The 21625-nt window shown below is 39.1% G+C and overlaps 1 protein-coding gene across 2 annotated transcripts in view; it reads left to right on the top strand.

The window, feature by feature from the left end:
- The first annotated feature begins 783 nt into the window (after positions 1-783).
- Positions 784-21625, top strand: part of LOC131233818 (peptidyl-prolyl cis-trans isomerase CYP63) — a 33946-nt gene continuing 13104 nt past the window's right edge. For both annotated transcript variants that reach the window (XM_058230634.1, XM_058230633.1), the window contains exons 1-7: positions 784-943; positions 8664-8803; positions 8949-9003; positions 20315-20403; positions 20649-20673; positions 20759-20797; positions 20875-20992. In XM_058230634.1, the coding sequence (XP_058086617.1) occupies positions 8726-8803; positions 8949-9003; positions 20315-20403; positions 20649-20673; positions 20759-20797; positions 20875-20992 (404 nt within the window). In that variant the 5' untranslated portion in view covers positions 784-943; positions 8664-8725. The remainder of the gene's footprint in view (positions 944-8663; positions 8804-8948; positions 9004-20314; positions 20404-20648; positions 20674-20758; positions 20798-20874; positions 20993-21625) is intronic.

Below are 21625 nucleotides of genomic sequence, written 5' to 3'. Positions count from 1 at the left end.
TTTGTGCAAGCGTTACTATTCCAATTAATAGACTAGAGAAAATGCATTTCTCAATGCTCTAGAGCACTATAAGTTATAGTGCTCCTAGTTGCATTAAGGACATTTACATAGTCTAATAAATTATCTGGACTGTTTATTTGTTACAGCGCACTTTCAGTGATATATTCTAACAAAATCACATTGATCAGGTGATCCAATCCATCCTCAACTTGTCCCTTTTCCTATCCATGAATGGGATAGTTACAATTTCCTAACAAAATATGATTGGCCCTATTTCGAGCAAATAATCTTTATTGTTCATATTAAAGACCACTGATCAAATGGTTAAATTATTATTTTTTTAAATAGCATGTTACTTTCACAGTAGCATATGAAATGTGGGCTGCACCAAATGAACAGTCCAGATCAATGTATTGTACTAAGTGTCCCAGTGCAACTAAGAGCCCTGTCACTTGTAGTGCTCTCTGAGAATGGGAGCATTTCTATTGCCTATATATGTAACAAATTATAAAAAGAGGTATGTAGTATAACCAATTGGACCACAAGCTATATTCCACCCAAATCATAATTTCTAACCTGCAAAAGAAAAAGTGAACCCTGGTATAGCCAGTTGGACCAAGCTATATTGTACTCAAATCATAATTTCTAACATATTTAGGGGCAAGTAAGAGCTATTAGTGAAAAAATTAGAATGATATGTCAGGGCCTTGCATTAGCGACGCCCAAGCCCGCACAAAGCCCAACGGGTTCGTCGGGTCGGGAGGGCTACTGGCCATTGATACACTTACTCTCCCCTCTCTCTCTCTCTCTCTCAGCTGCTTTTCTTGCCCCAACCGAAGTCGCTATCGCTGCTCATTTCTTCGACACCTTTCTTCCCAATTCCACGCAAGTACATCTCTTCTGCATCTCCTCAACGTATTCTTGAAAATCCTCCCAACTCCATGTAAGTCCCTCACTTCATCTCCTCTTTCTCCAGATTCTTGATTTTTTTTTTTTTTTTCTATTTCTATTTCTATTTCTAGGGTTCTTTCTGATACGGTTCTTTTTCTCAGTTCTTATTTTGATTCTATGCTGCATTCTGCTTGTATTCAAATAAACACTGTCTAGGGTTTAGGGTTTTACGATCTTATATTTTCTTGTTGGAAAAAAAAACATTTTCTCTTCTTTTTTTTTTTTAAAAAAATCCTTTTTACTATTGTATGAGAAATTACAATTAGTCTGAATGAGGAACGCTGAGTGTACTTGCTTGTCTGCAATGGACGTGTGTTCCGGTGCATATGACCAGCGCCATTCATCATTTAAGGCCCACCATGTGCATGCCGTGGTCCTGAAATCAAACCAGAAGCGCCCCACTTGCATGACAACATACATGCTTAGAAGTTATGACTAGGGGTTCAAGATCCATGTGTGGTTTACCTGATGAGCATATTGGCCTGATTATGTTATCTTTAATGGCCCAGCACCTTAGCTTTAGGTGAAGGCATCTCCTGAATGTGTTATTCAGATGCCTGTAAAGTTTTAAGTTGTAAGCATTTAAACCTGAAAAGAGTTTCAGGTGTTAACTCTTTACATGCTATTCTGTTTGGCTTTCTAGTGGCAAAGTGTTTACAGGTAAACAAATTATGTGTTTGGCTAACTTGTAAAGTCTTTACAATATATGAAGTAGGTATTCACACCAAATAGAGGTTGGGACGGTAAATCCTGCGAAAATCTGCAAATCACATAAAAAGTGCTTGATTTTTTTGGGGCCCTTGGAGAGCATCAAAGTACTCACATGTTGCACGGATTGGATGTCCAGCACCCATTACAGTGGGCCCCCTCATGATCGGGAAGGTTTTTAATGGTGGTAGTACCATCCTAAATGAAAACTCTCGTGTGGCCCACTGATGATCGATCAGGATGCTTTTTGGGGCCGTAGGAGAGTATCAAGGGACACATGATGGATAGATTGGATGTATTGTACAAATCACAGTGGGCCCGACACAACATGATATGTATTAACCAAAACGGTGTTTTGACCATGAGCTTCTTCATGTCGATGTTAGGATGTATGTAAAGGCTAAAAATATGGCCTTTTCCTATTGGGGCATAGAAGGGTTTTCCTTGTGCTAGCAAGATGGAAATGAGGAAGTGATATTTTTCTCTCTCTCAAAGGGAGAGTTTTCTTCAATGTATTTCTTTTCATGTTTTATCAAGTTGGAGAAAAGAAAAATATCAACATGAGGTCTTGGGTTCGAAACCCATAGGTGGCGAAATCCCACTACGGCATGCGTGGGTGTGTGTGTCTGGTGCGTGTGTAAAAAAAAAAAAAGTTGGAGAAAAGAGATGGGGTGGGTTTTTTCCCCATACGTCCTTTTGGTTGCATGATGAGAAGAGTGAGAAGATTTTTCTTTTTCAATTGTACATGACCATTGTTTCTCTCAAACCTTTTATTTTACTTATTTATGAGTGGAAACTCGTTGATTATAATCAACCTAATGATAGACTATTAGATACCACTTTATTTAATCAACCCATTTAATAGTCTATAAATTGCGCTTATGGTTGGGTCCTTATCCTTGCCTTAGTGGCTGACTCCTAGGAGTTTCAACACGAGGTCTGGGGTTCGAGTACTTATAGATAGTGAAATCCCACTACGGCCTAAGTATAGGAGTGTGTGTGTAAAAAAAAAATGCGCTTATGGGGAGTTTTGTGCTCTCATTGCCGATCCGAAGCCAGATAAAGGAGGAGGGTCATGTCAGGTTGATAGCCAATGTCAAACTTATGCCATAACTTCTTCCATCATGAATCCAAACAATATGACATTCCAAACTTGCTAGGGCATGTTATGGCCCTTGACGGAGTGGAATGGCGGAATATGATTAATGTAGTCGACCCCAATCAATTGTGATAAGGTTTAGATGATGATGATGATTTATCAGTATAATGTTTTGTTGGCGTGTTCTTGTGGATGTAGTCGCATTGTCATCAACCACGCAGTTCTTGTGCTTCCTCCACTTATTTCCACATGTCTAAATTTATGGTGATGTTAGTCAAATATCAGATTTTATGAGAAAGCTTTTTGTGGTTTTATTATGGATTTCTATTCATATCATCTTTGTGAAGGAAGGATGAGGTTTGATCAATTCTCAACAATTTGGAATTTGATCAGATTGATCCACAAGATGTTGTAATTGTATAAAAGCCGTTTGAGGACGAAGAAGTCGAGGTTGTTGTTTCTTTCATCAGAGAGTGATAAAACTCCAAGTGCAGGTGAATTTGTTGCAACTTTTTTCCAAGTTGTTTGGGAAGAGTTGAAAGATGAATTGATGGTTTTTGTTTTAGATTTCTTTGAGAGATGTTGATTATTAAAAGAGGTGGAAGCGTTTGTTGCCTCTCTCATCCCAAAGAAGGATGGGGCAGAATGCCTATAGGACTAGAAGCCAGTAAGTTGTCCCAAGGATCCATATAAGATCCTAACAAAAGTTCTCATTTGGAAGTGTTATTGGGAAGGTGCAAGGGGGTATTATCCATAGAAGTTAGACCCTGGATCATCCATTGATAGCTCATGAATGCATTGATTTTAAGATATAGGGTGGTAGAAAGGGTTTCTTGATTTCATTTGTGAGTTGAATATGGAGAAGGCTTACGATCATGTTGACTAGAAGTTTCTGGACTGTATGTTGCATCAATTGGAGTGTGGGAACAAATGGAGGTGGGTTCAAGAATGTGTCTTTGGCTTGGTACTCTATTTTGGTCAAATCCTCGCCTAAGGGTTTCTAGATGGGATCGTGGTCTTCGTCAAGGTGACACTCTTTTCCAACTGTATATGTGGTGGTGGCCGAGACACTTGGTAGAATGATGGAGAAAGTACGTTCAGTGGGTTTGATCAATGGGGTAAAGGTTGAAAACACTAGTTTCTAGATTTCTCATTGGTTCTGTGATGCTAAGGAAGAGCAAGTCGATAATCTGAGGAGAATTATCAGATGCCCTGGCCCAAGGATCAAGCTGTTCTACTCATAATATGGAGACAACCATGTTAGGAGTGGACCCTTCACCAACTTCTCTTTGTTGTCCATTTGTTTTGTACACTGCAATCCACTTGATGAGCAGGCCATCTTGATCATAGGGCCAAATCCATCTGCCATTTGAGGTCCTCCTAGAAGACAACTTGGACTCTCACATGTGTGCCGCATTGGCACATGCGAGACATGTGGGGCTGTACTCATACATGCATGTGAGATTAGCAAACCTCTAGATGCATGTAGAAAGCACATTTAAAACACCAGATCCACATAAACCCCATCGAAAAAGAAAAAGAATGCTAAAGGTGCCCATTGGTTAGCACAAAAAAGGTTTCTGTCAAAGACCACCAAATTACCTACAATCATCCCCAAATTCCAGCTTGCATGCATTTGCTCATCAAAATGAAAGCATTCTAGATCCTTCTGTTTTGGCTCTATAGTTTGACAATGACTATTTGTACTCACTTCTTCCCATCACACAAGCCAGAAGTAGTGCAAGTTTGTTTGATCCAGACCATTTCATTAGTTAGGGCCACACTATGAGCATGACTTATGCCAATAATCTATTTGGGGATTGACCTAGAAGCTCATATTCCAGAAACCACAAAACAGTCGAGATCAATCCACTTGTAGAAGCACTTCAATCACATGTGTGATTTGTTGTGGAAGATAAATGTGAGACAACCCATCACCATAGATTCAAGTATTGTGAGGGAGAAACCATATTTACATCGTTTGTCACACTTTACCCAATCCACGGAGAAGCACCAACATAATATTCCACTATAGGAGAAACACTTGATTGATAAGAAGGGAGAAGCATTGTAAAAAAATTTCACTAGCAAAATAAGGAAAATAGCAGATTCGAGAGAAACAATACTTGCATACCATGAATAAAGGAAAACCCTCTCATCTTTTCATCTCATGCAACCAAGAGAACCTTATGGAAAATTGTCCCACTCCACCTTTTCTTTTTTATGTTGACAAAACAAGAAGAAAAAAAAAAAGGCACGCATTTAAGAAAACACTTTTGATGAAAGAAAAACCCTCTACTATTTGTTCTTCCATCTTGTTAGCATAAGGGGAAACCTTCTATGCTCCAAAGCTATTTTAGCTTTCAGGATATGCCCTAAGTTGAAAGATCGAGAGTCCATATTCCATGTACCATGAAACCTACAGAGCTCAACTCACTTGTGGAAGGACTTTGGCTTGCGTAATTTGACCTTTTTAAAGATAAATGTGAAACAAACCCCTTTTTTTTCAAAGAAGTCACCAAGATTTTAATCAAAGAAAGAAAAGGCAGGGTTAAGCTGAGAGTTCAATGCCCATGACATTACAAGGATCCAGATGAACTCAAAAGAACAATTTGCACACGGCTCGAGGACCGAAGCCCAAGAAATCTCAACCAATTTGGCCCTCCTAAACACCTCATCAGGACAAATGTTATGATCGTGAAAATTTCTATTGTTTTGCTCTGTCCAAATCAACCATAGGTTGGTGAGAAGAGAAAGCCTTCACAAGATAATCCTTTTATTGCTAAAACCATCCCTGTGCCACGTTAAGAAGAAAGAGTTAATCAATGTTAGCATCACCCAACAACTTTAGAAAGGATCAAAGAATCTTTCTACACTATTAATGCAAAGATACATTGCAAGAACAAATGATCCATGGACTTGGCATTCCCAAGTCACAAAATGCACATGTTAGAAATAAGTCAATTAACTATGTGTCTCTTCCAAAGATTGTTGACTGTTAGTTAGCATTTTGTTTTTGCCTACAAGCCAAGCCAAGGCAGCGACTTCAGGCAGACCAAAAATGCCCTGTTAGGTTGCAAGAGGTGCAAGAAGGGATTGCAACACTGCATAGAAAAGAAATAATAATAATAATAATAATAATAATAATAATAAATAACCAGTACTCTCTGGCCTCCTTGCTGAACAGTCTCTATCAGAAATTGACAGAACCGAATCTGCGTCAGATCCAGGAATCTCTGCATATCCTCCACTTCATTATTGAGCATATTCCTGTGAGAAAGGGGAATTCCCAACTGCTCAGCCTCCTAGAATTGGGAAGCAATGAGAAACTAGTATTGGACTAGGGATGCTTTTGATGGCACATGAGAAACAAGCAAAATCCCATGGCACATGTGTGGAGTTTAAGATGGATGGTGGCACATGTCTCCTGTGTGTTAGATGAGCTGGTAGTGACTGTAGTGTGTGAGTGATCCGGGGTTCAATCCTTGGTAGTGTTACCTTTCAAAAAAAAAGTTGGACACTTTTTTGATGGTCTCATACATGGCACATGTGGAGTGATGGAACATGGACGATCAGTAGTCACACATGTATCACGTTTGGTATATGTGACGCATGTGCTTGACACATTGTGTTCTTACGTGTACCAAACTAGGGATAAGCTTTCCTCATCTTTATTTCACCCTTTACAAGAGTCATGCTACCTTTTAGGGACAGACTATCCCTATTTTTCTCATTTTCTGTGCATAAATGGGTTAGAAAGAAACATGAACAGCTTGCCTACCTCAGATAGCTTGTGGCTGGCACAGCTTTTCTTTCATCCAAATGGCCCCAGTAAGGCAATAAACTCTCGAGGTTCTCATTTACACTAGCCAATAGCATAATAAACATGTTAACATTATATGTTAGTCTTTTTCTTCCTTTAATAAGTCAATCATTTATAGGAAAGGTAAAATGACTGTTGTGCATGATGACATATTGCAATGTCTCTGATGGATATTCATATCCAAATGTTGTTAACCATCCTTTAGAAGCACCATTTAGAAAAAAAAAAAGGGGGCGCACTCCAGTGGCATCGGTACCACCATAAGCTTATGGTGGCACTGGACTGACATGGGCCCATGTGATGTACTCACAACATCCAATCCATCCATCAGATCATCACCTCATGTTATCCCCTGGATGCAAAAATCAGCCCGATCCAAAATTCAGGTGGGCCAAACACAAGGAACAAGTTGGGAGGGGATGCCCACCCTTGCTTTCCGCCAAGGCCCACCTGAGTTGCAAAAATATCTGATTTTTTTGCCTGACCCTTTATCCAGGTCAGATGAAGGGACTGAATGACCTGGATTCCATACAAACAACACAGTGCACAATGGTGGGTGTTCCCTTGTCAAATTGTTCACAGTACTTGTAACTCACCTAAGTTTTGGATTGGGCTGATGTTTTGCTTTGGGGGTAAAATGAGGTGAAACATTTGATTATTGGGTTGCATGTCATTCATATATCACGTGGGCCCCATACCGCCTTAAGCTACAGTGGTACTAGTACCATTGGAGGCTTGGAGCCATGGTGTGCTGTAAAGGCTGTTACGTAAAGGTAACAATGGCAACCGTTACAGGTTATGGGGTCGTAACAGCCGTTATGGAAAAAATGACCCGTAATTGCCGTTAACGGTACGTTACATCCCCTATAAAGGCTATAATAGCCCCGTAATGGTCTATTACGGGACAAATACAAGTTTTTCATACTTTTTAATCAACATTACGGGGCAGATACAAGTTTTTCGGGGGGCGGGGGGTTCAATAAATAAATAAGAGAGACCATAACGGCTGTTACAGGGCTGTAACAGCCATTATGCCCCGTATCATAAAGGTAATGGTGGTGGCCGTTACGGCCTCCGTTACCGTTACGGAACACCTTGCTTGGAGTGCGCCCCTTAGAAAAATGTCTTGTGACATTGTCGAGTGGGAAAGAAGTTTTGGTTCATAACTATAGGCACTACTGTTCAGATTGTTATCTGGAATTGTAAAGGGAAGAACTTGCTGAATCCGTGCTCCGTGAGATAATAGTTTGGCCTAATATGCCGGATTTTGGTTTTTCTTGGGTTTTTAGATCAAGGGTGACATGCTTCATATGAAGGGGATTCTCTATTCAAATTTAGGTCACAACAAGAATTGGGGAAGACAGTGAAGTACCAACTTTTGGCAATTTTGGAAGAGGACCTTAACTTCGAATACTGGAGCATGGATCTACACCTAGTAGAAGATGAATCTCATCTGAAGGTTAAAGGGTTGGATGTCTTGGTAATGGTTTATAGGTAGTCATACATGTGGGAAGCAGCCAGAATCATGTAAGATCTGAGTGCACTATGCGTGTCTAGTGTTTATCTCCATGATAGGTTGGACTAAATCCCATCTTTGGTGTTCAGTAATAGACCATTGTATTATTTAAATTAACATTGTATTTCCCTTCTGTATGTGGTTTTTATCTCCATGTCCCCAAAAGAATTTTGGTTGACAAAGGATCATTTGTCTTTGTTTCTTTATGAACTTCGGCAAGTTCAATGTCAGCTTTTACCTTTTCAGCATATAGTTTCCATGTCTCTAGTAAATGATATCAAGACATGAGGATACTGTAGCATGGTTTTGCTGCAGTGTATTTCGCATTCACTGTACAGTGCCTTTATTAGCCATTATTGATTGGTTCAGCTGTCCCATCATCTTATGGTTATTCTTGCTTGCATATTTGTGTTCTCTGTTATGTCAGTAGGTCATCATTACATAATGCATGCACAGGAGTTTCTTTTTATGAAAATCAGCTGCATGGTTTCTTCAAAGCGCACATATGTTCTTGAAGGCACATATTCTTCAAAGTATGTTCATTAGGTTAATCTTTTTATCTTTAGTGCCTGTACAACATTTGTCACTGAAGCCAATTTGGCTGCTGCACCTTTGGAGTATAAAAAAGATGGCTAAGAAAAAGAACCCTCTTGTATTTTTGGACATATCCATCGATGGAGATCCTGCAGAAAAAATGGTTATTGAGGTATGGTTAGCAATAACGATGACTCTAATATCTATTGTTTTACGTATCTCATTCTATTCTTCATTTCTGACCTTGTTTAATCTAGGGAAACATCTCTGTATTTTGTTGATGGTTTCTGCAACATCTGCTTTTCTTGAATTTGCAGCTTTTCTCAGATGTCGTTCCAAAGACGGCCGAGAATTTCCGAGCACTTTGTACCGGTAGTTACCTTTGTTTCTGAAATATATTCAAGTAATCACTGGTCATGCCATTTTGGGGCTTCTCCCATTAATAATTTGACACCATGCATACTTCTCTAGTGTCTTTAGTACTATGTTCTTGAAAGCTACACTTCATTTATTTTGGTTTATTATTCTCCATTAGCTTTGAAATTTGAATTCATATGAGGGAACTTAGGAGTAGCATCAATAGGTAATGACTAATGAGGGAAAGTAGACTTAGATGGTTTGGTAGCGTGCAACAGAGACAAAGAACTACACTGGTTAGGAGTGACTTGGTTCAAGTTGAAGACTCTAAAAGGGCAAGGGAAATGCCCAAAAGGACATGGGTGGAGGTAATAAAAGAAGAAGATTTGATGACCTATGGTTTAACTAAAGGTACTGTCCTTGATAGTGGAATGGTGTAACAAGATTCATGTGACCACCCCAATTAGTTGGGATATGGTGTTGATGATGATGATGATTCTCTGTTAGTTTGCTCGGATAGAGTGCCTTTGATTCTTTACTATTCAATATTTGTGGAAAAATTTCCATACAATCTAGTCAATCTTGAATTTCATAGTATCTTAGTCAAGACACCCATGATAATAATGAAAAAGACAAATTCAAGTGTAACTCAGGACCGGCAGACTTGAGGGGTATGTTTAACTGCATAGAATTTTGAAAGGCAACGGAACTTTTATTCAAAACCACCAGCTGAGAAAGCACTCTTCCAGGGAGGCAGCAACGAACTAAGCAAAAGAAAAATAATTACAAGACGGATAGTTTTTTTTTTTTTTTCCTTTTAATTGTGCGTGGACTGTCTGCATTTTGGTGATTGTATGCATCTTGGATTCAAAGCTCAAGCATGATTTTCTGAGGCTAATTTGATTGCTTCTTTATTATTATTTTTTTAATCTCGAAGATAATCTGAAATTTTATTCAACAAGGAAATAGATATTACAAAATTGCAATCTGTGCACACTACCAATATAACCTGGAAAACAATTAATATGCGACTACTTCTGGCTTCTAAAGACTTGAGTCAACATCCCGTCTAGATGCTCCAGCTTTAGACTGGAAATCTGCCTCCTCATTTGGCTGGGTAATTATTACCATTTCATCCGTTTGAAAATACAAGGAGACTTCTGCATTAGGAACCGGTTCAAATAGCTATTTAAAACTTTTGAACCTCAAGGTAATGTATATGATATATCAATTCCGTCCATATGTTTTATCACATTATTTTGAGGCATGAGCCAAAAAATGAAGATGATCCAACACTTAGGTGACCCACACCAAAAGAAATAGTGGCCTCACAAAGTTTTTAACAATAAGTATTCGATTCCTGTTTTCGTATGGTGTGTTCTACTTGAGTTTTGGATATACCTCATTTTTTTTGCTCATATTGATTGCTTCTTTATTATTATTTTTTTAATCTCGAAGATAATCTGAAATTTTATTCAACAAGGAAATAGATATTACAAAATTGCAATCTGTGCACACTACCAATATAACCTGGAAAACAATTAATATGCGACTACTTCTGGCTTCTAAAGACTTGAGTCAACATCCCGTCTAGATGCTCCAGCTTTAGACTGGAAATCTGCCTCCTCATTTGGCTCCCCCCCTTCATGCTGGAACATGACCTGGCTGTCCCTAGCCAAATCTAAAACTCCACAAAATCCGACCAGCGACTCTCCAAGTCATATAACCCCCCAACACACACACAATCTGACTTTTTGAATCATCTTCCACAATGGCCAGAGTGAAGTTGTGGGCTACTAACAGCTTGACTGCCTGAAGCAGTGTCAGAGGCAAGTTGTGGGCTACTACACAATCTCTATCTCTCTCTCTCTCTCTCTCTCTCTCTCTCTCTCTCTCTATTAGCTTTCAATTTAGTTATATACGTGACAAAACCAGCTGAATGTGCTTACAGAGGCCAGCAAAATGAGAACAATGCAAAAAATTAGAAAGCGAAAAAAGTCAGAAAAGATTCAAAGCTAACTGACTATAAGAAAAGTTGAGGATGTAAAAGAAAAACAAAATGTCCAATTCAACAAGAAGAATTCCTGAGATGGTGCTTACCAAGATCAATTGAGGCAGCCTAGGAATGGGTCCCATGAACCAGGAGTGAGTCTCATGATCTGTGAATCTGAGGTGGGTTCAAGGTTATTCTTGAGAGACATGGGCAATCTGAGGTGGGGTCCATGTGATTGTTGGTCTGAATTGATCATTTGATCTTTTTAACCATTCACTACCTGGACCATATGTTTTACATGTCATGGATCGGTTGATTAGAATTTTTCCAATTAAAGCAATTCTTCAGCAATATGCATCATCATACAAGGTAGGAATCACATAATCGACAATCCAAATTGATCATTGGAACATTTCCATTGCAATTGATGTGGAATGTCAATTCTTTTGTCCATCAATCAGATCTTATACTTGCCTAATCAAAGTGATTGTTAAGAAATTTCTTCGCCATCAATAGATAGGGGATGCTGGTTATTTTGATCCTGTCCCAGCTCCCCTTTGGAGTATGGGATTCTTCTAAGAGGTCCTGTGGTGACAATTCTGCTGCCTGCAGCAGTTTTGAGCAAAATCTGAATGGTGTGCCTGACTTTGATTCCGGTTATGGTGCAAAAAGGTGCCATTCCGTCTGGCCAGAATCCTATTCTACCCTGAACCTCACTGTTCTATCTTGAGAATTTGCTCTCGATCTGATATACACAATTGGGGCAAACTCATTGGCAGGGAGTGCTTTATATCTTGCCTTTCTGTTTCACTGAAGTAACCAGTCCCTTGAAAGTATTAACAGGAACTCAAAAGCACTGGTGTGACTCTCTATGAAAGAAGGCCCATGTCTTCTAGGACAATATAATACGGACACTTGTATGAACGGTCCAAATTGATCAATGTACCATTTAGTTACAAATGATTTGACCATCCATTTTACTGGCAATTGACTAGATGGATGGGAAAGAATATCTACTTCTAATCATTCTTGCAAGATATTTGCCATCCAAGATGATTCCGTGTCACACCTCGAAATCCAGCATCTGGGTTTGCCAGGCCCCAACTCCGCATTCCAAGACATGACTCCTAATATAAGCAGTCACATATCAAATGTCACGATACCAATATCACGCCCTCAATCCTGAGACCATGTTTACAGCCAACCCGGGACTCAGGTTGACGGATCATGACCTAGAAAACTTGAGTTATTTCATTTGTAATCTATCACAATCGCAATCACGCACATATTCACAAAAGTAAAGAGAACCATAAAATATCCATTCAACTTTATTTAATAATTGATCATCATCTTAAATAAAAAGAAAAGTGTAAGTAATCATTCCTCCACATCCACTCCATAATAAAATAAAAACTACAGGAAACCATGGCATCTGTCGATTTTGAAATAGTCGTTGGTCCATTATCGGATTTTTCTCACCTTTTCCTCATCTTGAAAGAATGTCAATTTAAACAGAATGAGCTTACATATGCTCAATGAGATAGTTCCTTAACAAGTTTAAACATGTTTTTGAGAAAAATCATAGACAGAGAAATATAGAGGAAAATCTATACGTGTATTAAAAGACAAGGGATGCATGGGATGGATGCATACCTTAATTCCATGATATTCAACATGGTTTACATTCTTTGAATACGAAGGCCAATTCTATCCCAATTGGCCAAATACTTTCATTTCCAATAGCAAACTTACATTTCTCCAGTTGGACTGCTAGGAGCCGAAGGCTTAGCAACCTGGATTCCACAAAAGGAGTTATATACACTTTGTCTAATTAGACCGCCATTGGCCGACCCGGCCTGTACCTGGATTCGAAGAGGAGTACCCTCCATTGGACTACCAGAGGTCAATCCCGACAGACCTCTAAACCTAGATTCCAAGGAGGCCCTAACTAGTACCGTTTAGGAATGATGACTTTCAACGCCGAGGATCCTGCAATGTTTCCCTGCATTATAAATATTCACAAAATCAAACTTTTCCAAACACTGGTGTTCATATAATCCTAATAATGAATACTTTAACATGAAACTTTCCAAATATAGACTTTTCAAATATAAAATTTCTAAATATAACTTTCTACTATGCATGGATATATCTATGCATGCACAATGCAATAAGATTAGAATGTCTACTTGTTTTAGAACCACTCACCCAAAGAGACTCGCTGTGATGGGTGTGGACTCCTCCACACCTCTTCGACCGTTTAACCAACTTTTGCTTCTTCTTTTCACATGTTGCTTTGGGCACATGCTTTGAAAAGTAAGTCTTCTTTTTTTGGGTGCTTACGGCTTCCATCCATCTATCGAAGAAAACTTACTATAAATGACCCTTACTCGAACTTTCCTAAAATAGCCTACTTACCTTACTTAAATATGAACTCCGGGATTTAGCAAGGATTCCCACTAAAATTGTATGAAATGGAATGAAACCAACCAAGGTCAAAAGCAGGGTATTGAAATGGGTGACAGATTGTACATGTGCCTGAGGTCATTATTTTTTGGTATGATAAATGTCCGATGTTAGCTCAGTTTGCAGACCGCTCATAAGTTCCTATTGGTGATCCATAAAAATAAAATAAAATCATGATGTCCATGCGTGCACATCTTTAGTGACTCACATACAAGTTTGTGACACATCAAAATCCCAAGCCATGATTATCCAATAGTTTGATTTGTAGTCTAGGATATAATGCATTTGCAGGCCTTTGGTGAACCACCTTTTACACACACTTAGGATTCGAATACACTTTTGGTGCGCTCACAAATTCAAGTTGGTTGTGCCATTTTACACGTCCCATTATAGATTTAATCTGGTCGTCTAATACTCCTGATTCAAGTCCGATCCAAAACTTAGCTCAAGGTCAGATTTAAAAGGGTTTTCTTGAACTTCTATCGGATTCAGAGCCATCAAGAGGTCAAGTCCGACACTTCTCATATGCCACCACACGTCCTAGTTGGACATTGATATAGTCTGGCCAACGGTCTTTGATTTGGGTTCAGATGTGAGTCTACTTAAAGGTCTAGCTGTGGCCATCCATGAGTAATCCAAAGGCCTATATTTCATACCAAAGGTGGGTTGTTTGTTCACGAGCCCCAAATGCAGGGCTGCGTTGTAGTAATAACTCGTTGAGACCGAAGTCGAATCCAGAGGGAATGGGGAACACAGCCTAGAACTAATCTAAGTCTAATGGTTTGTTTGGGTTTTAAACAATAATAATAGACTAATGATCTAGGAATCTACTTATAGCAATCACAATATCAATTTATTGATTCAATGTATATCACAATTGGAATCGAAGTCCTATCATATCCAATTAGAAGATAATTCTGTTAAACCATTCGTAAAGATCAATAAGAATATTATTTCAATTGATTGATTTTCTCATGAAGTATTCGGATCTCAATCGCAGGGAATCAAAAGTATCTAAAGCACCCATATGCAACATTAGATCAATTAATTATACAGATTGAATCTTTCTCTAATTCAGGCCAAATAATTGTTAAATCAAAGCAATCATTGTACCTGGAGTGCACAACAAATCCAGACATAAACAACTCAAAGATTTTAAAGTAAATCCAAATCAAATCAATCTAATATCATCATTCAAAATAATGTTATTGAATCCAATAAAATAAATATTGAAATTAATTACAAGCTTCATCCATTAGCCTTAGTTACTTAAGAGATTAACTAGTCATAGTTAACTCAAAAACAAAAGAAAATCTAAAACAACTACTATAACGCATAAAGAAATCGAAGTAGAAGAATGTTGTCGGCACTCCACCTAAGCCTTCTCTCCCTTTCCAAACCTTAGAAGATGATTTGGGACATCCTAGTGACTCCAATTTATAGTTTTGGAACTCCAACTTTCGCACTGCCTCGGAAAAATCGCAAACCGACTTTGAATTTATGCAGTCGCGTGCACCTTCGATGACATCGAAGCTCCTTTGATGGCATCGAAGAATGTGTTCGGCAATTAACTTGGAAAATTCATGATTTTCTCAATGGAATTGAAGAGGCTTTGATGGGATCAAAGTTGCCTTCGATGGCATCGAACCTATCCTTGATGGCATCGGAGGGCTATTTCTACAAATTTTCAGGATTTTGTCTTTCTGGCCCTAGAATTTCAAAACATGATTTTTCTGGCCCTAAATTTTTAGGATTCCTTTTCCCTGGTTTCTTCACTTCAAATCTTCGATTTCTTTCATTCCTCACATAGTTTCCTTGGATCTTTGGTACTTGAATTCTTCAATATTGTCCTCCATAAATCCAATTATTCATTATCTTCTTTCGAGTTCTAAATCCATCCTTTTAAGCACATATTCATCTTAGGCTTCCGAATCACCTTGCATGACGAAAACGTATATAATTAAATCGAATTAACACTTAAATGCCAGGAAAACTAATGTAATTGAAGGGTTAAATATGTAATATTTGAGTCCCAACACACCCCCAACCAACATTTTGCAAGTCTTGAGCAAAACATGCGAAAGATATTTCAAAAACAAGTAAATAATTTTCATAAGCTCAAGCGGTTCTAAAAACAATCTAGATTATATAAATCTAAAATACATTAATGTTAAGTATTATTTTCTCCTGAACTCTAGCACTTAATAAATGTCCTAATCAAGTTTAAAGCATTAATCCTATAATTAGAAAAATTCTAAACATTGAGTTCTATGGGTGCATAGTGAAGTCTAAACTTATCACAACCAAAGTTTGTGGGCCCCAAATCCATGGGTTTTGCCCCCTCGTGGGGCCCAAATCCATGAGTTCTGCCTCACAAGAGCCACCCGCCTCACACGAGCCCAAATCCATGGGTTCTGTGGGCCTCTCACCCCGAGTGTGCCCTTGCATACCACAAGCCACCCCACTCGAGCCCAGTGTGAAAATGCTTCTGCATTAATCATCTTCGGTGAGGAGTCTCGAATACCAGACCTCCCGCTCTGATACCAATTTGATGCAGGACAATCAATCCCTTTATCTCATAGCCCAGGCCCTAAATCCATGGGTTAAGTCCTCAGCTGAACCCTTCTTGTGGGCCCCCAATCCATGGGTTCCGCCTCACACGGGCCCCAAATCCATGGGTTTTGCGGGCCGCCCACCCTGAGTGTGCCCCTGCATTTCACAGGCCACCCCACTCGAGCTCGGTGTGAAAACGCTCATGCATTAATCACCCCTGGTGAGGAGTCTCAAACACGAGACACTTTGACGCAAGATAATTAACCACTTGCTCTAAAAGCTTGAATTGATAGAGCATGGCGAATTAATCCATTTATCTCATAGCCCAGGCCCCATATCGCATGGGTTAGGACCTCGGCCGAACCCCCTCTCGTGGGCCCCACTTCACATGGGTTCCGCTTCACACGAGCTACCTGCTTCACATGGATGGGGCCAGCCTCATTCAGGCCGCCTACCCCGAGTGTGCCCCTGCATCCCATAGGCAACCCCCCCCCCCCCCTGCATTAGATGTATGTGAATTGGGCATGGGTGTGCCAAATTTGGTGGCATGGCAATAATAGGTATTGTCTCATACTCTATAGAAGAAAGAAATTGAGACACTAAGGGCAAGTATGACAAATTGCCAATTTTCAGATATTTATGGTTTGTGTTTATCAAACAGATTTTTGTATTAAAAAAAAAAAGTGCTTAATTTCAAATATCAGCACTTTTTTTTTTATAGACAAATTACGAAATAGAATTTTCAGTACTTAAATAAGTACTAAAATTCAGCACTTTTAAGTTTTCAGCACGTAAATTAACTTTCAGACCTTATTTTCCAGTTTACCAAACAACACCTTGTGCTTTGACTAATTTTAGACATCCAAACACCTTAATCTCCTTGATTGGAAACTCCTTCCACAAATGAGCAACAAAATTGCATGATTCCCAAGCATCTTCGTTCTTTGAATCACTTCCAAGGTGAGCAGACTCTCAAAAGACTGCAAGAAGAATTTATCTGCCAGTTGTCTTCATAAGCTCTGTTGGGCTTGAACCACCCTTCTCAATTGGACCTGAAAAAGCTAGCTGAATAAAACCATGGTTGTCCGAATTAACAACCCCTCCATGTTGGATCCCTAAGGAATTCATCATAAAAACCTCTCCATGCTGGAATCCATTATATATTCATCATAAAAAAAGAAAAAGAAATTGGAAACCCTCAGGTTCCCCATTGAGCTATTGCCCCACATTCAACTTCCACCATCTGCATAGAGTTGGCTTCCATGGCTTGTGCTCTTTCAAACTTTTGGACCTATAATTAGGACAAGAGACTGATTTCTAGCAATCTCCGATGACCTAATCCCATGTAACTCTTCCTGTTCCAAACCCCAGGAAGTCATAGGGAATTTAATTCTTTCCTTTATCGACGATAGGGTTGAGGATTTGGCCACCGTCATAAAAAATATGTATGCTCCTTTTTCTCTAAATTCCCCAAAAAATTGCTAGTGCTGGCTTGAAAGAATTTTACCTCTGTTTAAAAAGCCCTGAATCTCCAACCTTTAGTAAGATCAGCCGCCATAGTTTGCAAACCAGGCTGGTCAATCCTGGGCCCATCAACATCAACTAGGCTGGGTTGCTTACTAGAAAGCCAAGCCTGTCTTGGTCTTGGCATCACTCAGTATGGTTTCCCAAGTGCAGAGTGAAGAAGGTTTGTTTTTTTGTTGCAATGGAGGAGGAGATGGTCACTGGTCTCTGCCTGCTTCCAATGCAAGAAGTGTTGGGGAAGAGCAATATCTCAATTATCATATGAAGATGATCCAGTATGAGGATGTTCGAACCCGTCGTGATTCCACTATTTGTCCAAGAAAAAGCTTCAACACAGCAGAACGAAAGAACCTAAGCTCTTGCACATGGTGGTTTCAAATCACCTGCTACCCTTCCATGACCTTGATGAACTATATTTCTGATGCCTCAGTCGATGTTAACCAACATTTGACCATAACTACCTTTTATCTTCTCACAATGTCTCGAACTCATCCACACCTTTGAAACCCATATTTGTTTGCTTATGTTTCTGTTTCGACTTTCATTGTTGCATATGTGCTCTGCATAGTTTGACTAGTCGGAAGCTTCACCCGCTGTCCCTCCATGACCTTGATGAGTTACATATTCAAATGCCTCAATTGACATTAACCACCAACTGACCATTACCATTTTGTATCTTTATCTTATGATTTTGCGAACTCATCCCACACCTTCGGAACCCATATTTGTTTTGCTATGGGTTTATTTTGACCATCATCTTTGCATTGGTGCTCTGAAGACTAGTTAAGACTTGTCTCTGATTGCCTTTGATGGGTTTAACTAATATTTGACTGACTTTGAATGGTTCAAGCTAACATTTAGTTGGGTTTTGAATTTTGCCCCATCGTTTTCTTTTCTTATGATTCATTCAAGAGAAACTGAAAGCACATTTTCTTAGTTTAATAAATATCATAACTCCATTTTCCTATCCACTTGACTGGAGGCCTGTCAAGGGGTTGGGGAAGTGGGTGTGGATATTTGGGGTGGAAGAACAGCCTGTGGAGAACTGTTATTGCCAGCAAATATGGTGTATCCAGAAAGGGATGGTGGATTAGGGATTCCTCCATCTATAGAACTTCCAATCTCTAGAAGTCGCTTGCTTGGACGGCGCCTAATGTCGTTGAGGGAGTTGGGTTTTCCGTTGGAGATGGGGAAAGGATCAGATTTTGGGATAATATTTGGTTAGGGAAGGCCCCACTTCGGTCAGAGTTCCCTAGACTTGCTAATGCAGGACCGATGCATGAACCAAAACTTGTGAGATCAAGAAACAGAATTAAGACAATAAATAATATTTATAAAAAAAAGACACAAGCAACACCACAGATATCATGAACAAAAAAGAAGAAAACATTATGCATGATCCTAGCCTAAGTTACCAACATCGTTACATGAGATCATTAAATAAAAGGAAACTAGGATCTAATGGATGTAGGGACATCCAATTAGTATAGGGTATAGTTAATCTCAAAGTAGAAGACCTAATACACCCAAGGGTGAAGATAGGGTTAAACATTATGCATGATCCTAGCCTAAGTTACCAACATCGTTACATGAGATTATTAAATAAAAGGAAACTAGGATCTAATGGATGTAGGGACATCCAATTAGTATATGGTATAGTTAATCTCAAAGTAGAAGACCTAATATACCCAAGGGTGAAGCTAGGGTTAAAAGAGATTGAGAAATATAGGAAGTAGGGCTAGGGTTTGGATTATTGATGTGTATGGGAAAGTGAGGTTTAAAAGAAGATGAAGATCTAGGATGAGAGAATGAAGAGCCTGAAGAAAATACATAGATGGAGGGGAAAAGAAATGACGGTCGTGTGGGATAGATGGAGACCTCACACCTCCGTCGATGAAGATTAACCTCGCACCAATCTCCTTTCCAAATCACATGGAAGTATCTTCAAATCCCTTGAAGATGGAAGAAGAAAGCAAAGAGCTTTTCTCTTCTTCTTTCTATCACAAAAACCTAAGGAGGGAGAGGGTCACATTCCCACCCTCTTTTTATAGCTTTAAGAAAGTTGAAAATTTACAATTAACACCATGTTTTGTGAATTTTGACGAAAATAACCTTAGTCTAACTAAAATCAACTAAAACACTCATGATGATGTCCAAACCTAATATAAACAAAACTAAATCCTATAATGCTGATAAAATCTAAGAAAACTAGTGTGGACGATCCACGATCAATGACCCGATCATTCGATCCAACAACCCGATCGTCACGTCCCTCCGATCCAATGGTTTGGATCACTCCATAAAGCAACCTATGTGTATCTTCCTAGTGTGGGGTCTTCCAAATGGTCGGATATGGACATGGGGTCTTCAACACGATCACAGATACTCACTTAGCCACAAGGAAATTGGTACAGCCCGCCTCCTCCTCTGATACGTACACAAGGGTGTACGTGAAGTGATATCCTCATCACTTGCTAGGCTCTACCCCGTTGCAGACATCTTGATCACCTGTAGTCAGGATGTAGGAGTTTAACTCCTTGTAGACGTAACCTATCGGATGTTGAGTTGTTGTAGCTTGTAGGGATTCCTGAGTTTTTAGTTGCTGGTTGTTCTAGCTTGTTGTAGCCATTCTTTGTTCTCTTGCTGGCCCTTCTTGGCTTCCTTTATAAAATTATTAATTCTCTGTGTGTGTGTGTGTGTGTGTGTGTGTGTGTGTAGGGGAATCCATGCATATTTTCTCTTATTTTCTTAGTAGACAACTTACGGTCCTATGGTTTGATTCCATTGTAGGTGAGAAGGGCATTGGAGCTTCTACTGCCAAGCCACTTCATTATAAAGGATCAACTTTTCATCGCATAATTAAAGGATTCATGGCTCAAGTATGTGATTTTATCCATATGCTGCGTCAGTCTTTAGCAGTTGCTTTGTTCTCATCCTTTCATGTTGCTCAAGTTGATTGTCTGTATTTCACAATGTAGTTCATGTAGCTGTGTGGTTAATGGTCAAGACTCCAACTGCTGTTATTGTTGCTGTATGCTTTCATTGTTCCTAGCAGAATCTCTAATATTAGATGAATGATGTTTGGTATGTTTGGATGATTGATGATTGGTATAATCTTTTGCAGGGTGGTGATTTTTCAAAACAAGATGGTATGTCTTTTCAGGACGAAACTTCTTTATTGTAAAAGCAACTTCTCTCCATATCTAAAGTTGTAACCTAAATCCTTTTTTTCAGGAACTGGTGGAGAGAGCATATATGGTGGAAAGTTTGCAGGTTTGTTTTCTCGGATGACTGCACTAATTACATCTATGAAAATATTGTAGTAATGTTTTTTTTTCTTCCTTCTCCAGATGAGAACTTTAAGCTGCATCATGATGGGCGTGGGCTTTTGTCTATGGCAAATGCTGGTCGAGACACAAATGGGTCCCAATTTTTTATTACCTTCAAGGCCACCCCACATCTTGATGGGTATGATTGCACCATAGTCTTTTTTCTTTTCCTTAAAAAAAAAAAAAAAAAAAAAATTCTTTTTTCAAATACAACCAATCAAATGTCAAACTTGAAAATAAAAATAAAAAAATAAAACAAATTTCTTTGCGAATTTGGCATATAGCCCCTCCATTAACTCAATTGCAAATACACTCCTCCCTTTTCAATATTCCTAAATACCCCCCTCCCTTTTTTGCTGCCAGACAAAAAATGCCCTCCTGTTATCTTCCGAAAAGAAAGAAAGAAAGAAAGAAAAAACCTCCTGTTACATTTTAGACAGCATATGTTTTATTTTGAGTTTGCCCATGATTACATTAACATCTCCCCAAACCCTTCAATTCACAGAAGGAATTGAAGGGGGCATTCATGACATGCACGTGTAAGATTATGCCCACTCATGAGGTCAGTGGCACTATGGATCAGCGTTTTAAATAGCGAATAGCATGTAGCGCGGCATTCACTCCTCTTATGCGTGAGGCGTAAACTACATAGCGTGTAGCATAAGCTACATGCTACTTCTAGATTTTTAATCAAGGTTGCGCTTGGTTGCACTAATTTTATGATACTCACCAAATTAGACTGATTAATAATGAAAATTTGACAAAATTTCAT

Source organism: Magnolia sinica, chromosome 18, assembly GCF_029962835.1.
Source record: "Magnolia sinica isolate HGM2019 chromosome 18, MsV1, whole genome shotgun sequence".
Classification (NCBI taxonomy): Eukaryota; Viridiplantae; Streptophyta; class Magnoliopsida; order Magnoliales; family Magnoliaceae; genus Magnolia; species Magnolia sinica.
The sequence above is the reverse complement of the archived record's forward strand: the minus strand, read 5'-3'. Positions and strand labels throughout refer to the sequence as shown.